The following is a 3,976-nucleotide window of genomic DNA, read 5'->3' as shown; positions in this document are numbered from 1 at the left end:
ATTTCTGCCAAGAAAGTCACATGACTCCTCCAGGCTGGAGGAGCTCCCTTTTCTGTCCCTGAAGCATGCCTCTCATACCGCTGCTGCCTTGAGGGGATTGTGCTGCTGCTGACGCATAGGCCTTGCCTCTTGGAAGTTTGAATCCACCAGCTGCTCTGCAGGAGAAAGATAAGCACTCTCCTCAGAAAACCAACAGAAGATCAGCAGAGCTCTTCCAACTTGATGGCAATGATAGGAAGTTGTTTGAGTCATAAAGCGGAAAGCTGTGAAGCAGGAGTGGCATCCATTTCCGTAATAGCTTGCCTCGGGAAACCCTATGAACCTGGAGAAAGGATGAAAGTCATGCAAGTGTTGAGGGCTTTCCTTCATAGGGTTGCTATGAGCCTCCTACGACTTGACGGCACTTAACAACAACAACAAATAAAAAGAGAGATTGTGAGAGAAGGTAAGAAGCAGCAGCACTAGAAGCAACCAAGCCAAGAGACCCACATAAGACAATGCAGCTGGCTTCCTGGTCCGCAGAGTGAGCATGCTGGACGCTTTTAGACATGAAATGCACGGGCAGGGTGGGTCATCCCTGGACCTTTGGGGGAACTAGGTTTGCTGACTTGAGAAGCGAAGGCTGCGCACATTTAGGGTATAGTGTTGTTGTTGGAGCAAGTGTCTCTGGGCACTTGCTGGCAGAGCTTTGTAACACTTGCAGAGCAGGTGTCTAGTTGGAGGGTCAGAGAAAGACCTCCCTTTGGGCAAATCTGAGAAGAGGCTTGTCTGTGTCCTGAACACTCTTGATGTTGTTATGTGCTATTGAGTCAACTACGACTCATAGGACCCTACGAGCAACAGATCTGAACTCTGTCCCACCCTATGCCATCCTGCTGCAGTCACTGCGTTAAGCCATCTCATCGAGGATCTTCCTACCTTTCACTAACCTTCCTTCTTTCCAAGCATGATGCCCTTCCCAAGAAATAGCTCCTCCTGAAAACATACCCAAAGTAAGTGAGACAAACCTTGACCAACCTGAATTTTCATCTGTTGTTATTATTATTGTTGTTATTGTTACTGTTGTTGTGTACCATCAGAATCAACTCATAACTGAAACTTCAGCAGGTTTTCAGAGGCAGTAAATTGCTTGAGAGGAGATTGCCCTCTTTCCTCCCGCAGAGCAGCTGGTGGATTCGAACCTCATGTCTTTGGATTGGCAGTATAACTCCTTACCACCAAGCCACCAGAGCTCCTCTTATAATCTGTTGTTGTTTTTGTGTACTGTTGAGTCTGATCTGACCCATAGCTGACCCTATGGAGGGTTTTCAGAGGCAGTTTACTTCATGGGAGGAGATTGCTCATCCTTCTCCAGTAGAGCAGCTGGTGGATTTGAACCACACACCTTCAGGACTGCAGCACAGCTTCTTACCACTAGGCCACTAGAACTCCCTTATAATCTGTTATTTCTCTTAAAAAGAACCAAAAGCTGTAATAATGAATATAATGATTAATGTATATTCTCTGTAAGTTCAGTGTTGTTGTTGTATCAAATTAATGAACCCAGCAAAGATGGAGCAAGTACCATGGGAGGGACTGTTAGTGTCAGAATGGTGAAGAGATTGGAGGGTGGGGCAGATCTAATCTCTCTCTATAGGCATCAACCTTGGCTTCTGCTGATCTTGACTCACCTTTCCCTCTATGCAGTTAGAAGCTATCAGCTGCTTCTGCTACATCATTTTCACAAAAAGAGTAACTTCAATCATACTAAAATAATAAAATAGCCCCTCCCCAGCTGCAGGAGGGGGATCATGTCAGATTCAGAGCTCAGCAGGAAGTGGAACTGGTGCTTGGCAGATATGGTCATGAAAATAGGTACTGGTCTTGGATTAGGAATTATTTTTTTTCACTCAACTTCTTTCAAAGAAGAATGTGGCCGTTAGCCTTAGGTTCTGGCATGGAATTGGGAATGGCTTACTCCAACTGTCAACATGGTTTCCAGGTTCCTTATCTTCTTCATGGAAAATATGTCAAAGAGCAGTGACTTAAGCCTGAGATCATCCCAGTGGGAGAAAAAGAGAAATCATGTTTATTCCTCAGGAATATTGAAGTGACCTGGAGTAAGCTGACATTCTTCTAAACAATGTTATCAGTTATGTTTTATAGTCCAGCACACTGTTTATGTATTTGAAACCAAGTCTAGTTCTTGTTTTGTATTTTCTCTCTGAAAATTGCAAGAAGGTGGTCTTAAAGGAAATAAACAAAATAGAAACCCCCCTCCCAAAAAATAGCCCCTAATTGCTATGAAGGTTAGACAATAAATAAGGATAACAGAAGAATCATTAATGTATTTGAGTTGTGGTGTTGGAGATAAGTACTGAGTATCCCATGGATTGCCAAAAGGACAAACACGTACATCTTGGAAAAGGTGCAATCGTTTGTAGACAAGGAGAGTGAAACTTCATCTCTCAGGCAGTTAGAAGAGGCCAATCCTTGAAGAAGGACAGAATGCTAAAAAAAAAAAAATGAAGTGTCAGTAAGAATGGGATGACCCTCAACAAGGTAGACTGACACAGTGACTCTAACAACGGGCTCGAGTGTGTCAGAAGTGATAGGATGGCTCAGGATAGGACGGAGTTCAGATGCATTTTTTATGGAGTCACTATGAGGCATTGTCAGCTTGAGGGCACTTAGCAATAACAACCCACGAAAGTTGTTAAGTTCTGAAATTAGTACTAGAACTAGCTAAGGAAGTGCTTTCTCTGAAGCTATTTATACTGATGACTAGGAAATGGAACATTAATAATTTCCTTACTAATTTACTCTAGAACCAAAGGAGGTGCATAGATCTTGATCTGATCCTCAGTCATACTTGCCAGACTGAAAGCAAGCAGGTAGAACATGTTTGGGCAGGCGACGTGCACGTGACCTAGGTCTGAACCAAAGTTTATGTTTATTGTCAGGGTCAGCTATTAGTGAGTTCAGTAATGGCACATCCGTTGTCAACCAAAACCACACCTGTTCTCTGTAATCATACCTACACAAAGTTCCTGTGATAACCAGTCCATGGGCCACTGGTGGTGCACTGTGTAAGCACTATGCTGCTAACAAAAAGGTTGATGGTTTGAAGTTTGAACCCATCACTTTCTATGAGGGAGAATGAGGAGGCAGTTGGTTTGCATAAAACTCCAGTTTGGAAACCCCATAGGACAGTTCTGTTTTGTACTATAGGGTCATATGGTTGGAATCAACTCAGTGGCAATGGTTTGGGGCTTTGTAGTAGGCTTCTACATTGCACAGAGCTATTTGTTAATTGAGGGGAGTGACTTACGGGGTTTGGTCTTAAGTGATGTTGTGCCTCCTCCTTGCTCTCACTTGGAGCACTCTCCCTGGGGAAAACCAGTTCTGAGGTCACCAACCAGCACCAAGGTGCCAGGCCACTGATGGAGCTGCCTTAAGAACGGCTTCCCCAGTACTGGGCAGGCCTTCAGATCACGAAGCAAAACCTTTGGGGCAAACCCAATGCAGAACCACCAAATAAACCACTCTCAAACTCCTAACCTAGTGAAAAGGAGATAATCAACATTTACTTTCGTTTTAAGATCAATTCTAGGGTAAACTGTCATGCAGCCATAGGTAATCATATAGTCCGACAGTTAAAAGTTTATTACCTTTTCTTCCATATGACTCTTCAGAAGACTGATGCACTATCAATAAAATAGTTTTCCTCTCCTAGAATTCCTGAGAAATCAAAATGTGAAGAATAACAGTCTTACATTTGGTCCCAGAAAAAGCACTCGTGACAGGAGCTGACAGAGGAGGGCGCTGTTTCCCTTTTTCCTCCACTCCCCACGTCTTACCCCAGAGCCTTGAATGGATAAGGGAGGCAATAATTGATTCTCTTACCAGCTATCTCTTAAAATATTTTTATAGAGTTAATATGGAGGTTTTAACAAACCACATTTTAAGTAAAACTGGTTTCTGGTTTTACAAGCCA

General features: G+C 43.3%; 1 protein-coding gene across 1 annotated transcript; it reads left to right on the top strand.

Moving 5' to 3' along the window:
• Positions 1-1,790: 1,790 nt before the first annotated feature.
• Positions 1,791-2,023, top strand: LOC102845715 (mitochondrial inner membrane organizing system protein 1-like). The gene is made up of 2 exons (XM_006889831.1): positions 1,791-1,854; positions 1,905-2,023. The coding sequence occupies exons 1-2, from the start codon at positions 1,791-1,793 to the stop codon at positions 2,021-2,023; spliced, it is 183 nt and encodes a 60-aa protein (XP_006889893.1).
• The last annotated feature ends 1,953 nt before the right edge of the window (positions 2,024-3,976 follow it).

The sequence above is a fragment of the Elephantulus edwardii genome, unplaced genomic scaffold (assembly GCF_000299155.1).
Source record: "Elephantulus edwardii isolate Elephantulus edwardi_28Jun2011 unplaced genomic scaffold, EleEdw1.0 scaffold00082, whole genome shotgun sequence".
NCBI lineage: Eukaryota > Metazoa > Chordata > Mammalia > Macroscelidea > Macroscelididae > Elephantulus > Elephantulus edwardii.
Note: the sequence above shows the minus strand (reverse complement) of the source record. Positions and strands in the feature narration are given on the sequence as shown.

Excerpts from the sequence above, each read along its gene's own strand:
- LOC102845715 (XM_006889831.1), top strand. The coding sequence starts at position 1,791 with ATGTCAGATTCAGAGCTCAGCAGGAAGTGGAACTGGTGCTTGGCAGAT. Across the intron at positions 1,855-1,904 it reads AGATATGGTCATGAAAATAG|GAAGAATGTGGCCGTTAGCC; the intron begins GTACTGGTCTTG and ends ACTTCTTTCAAA.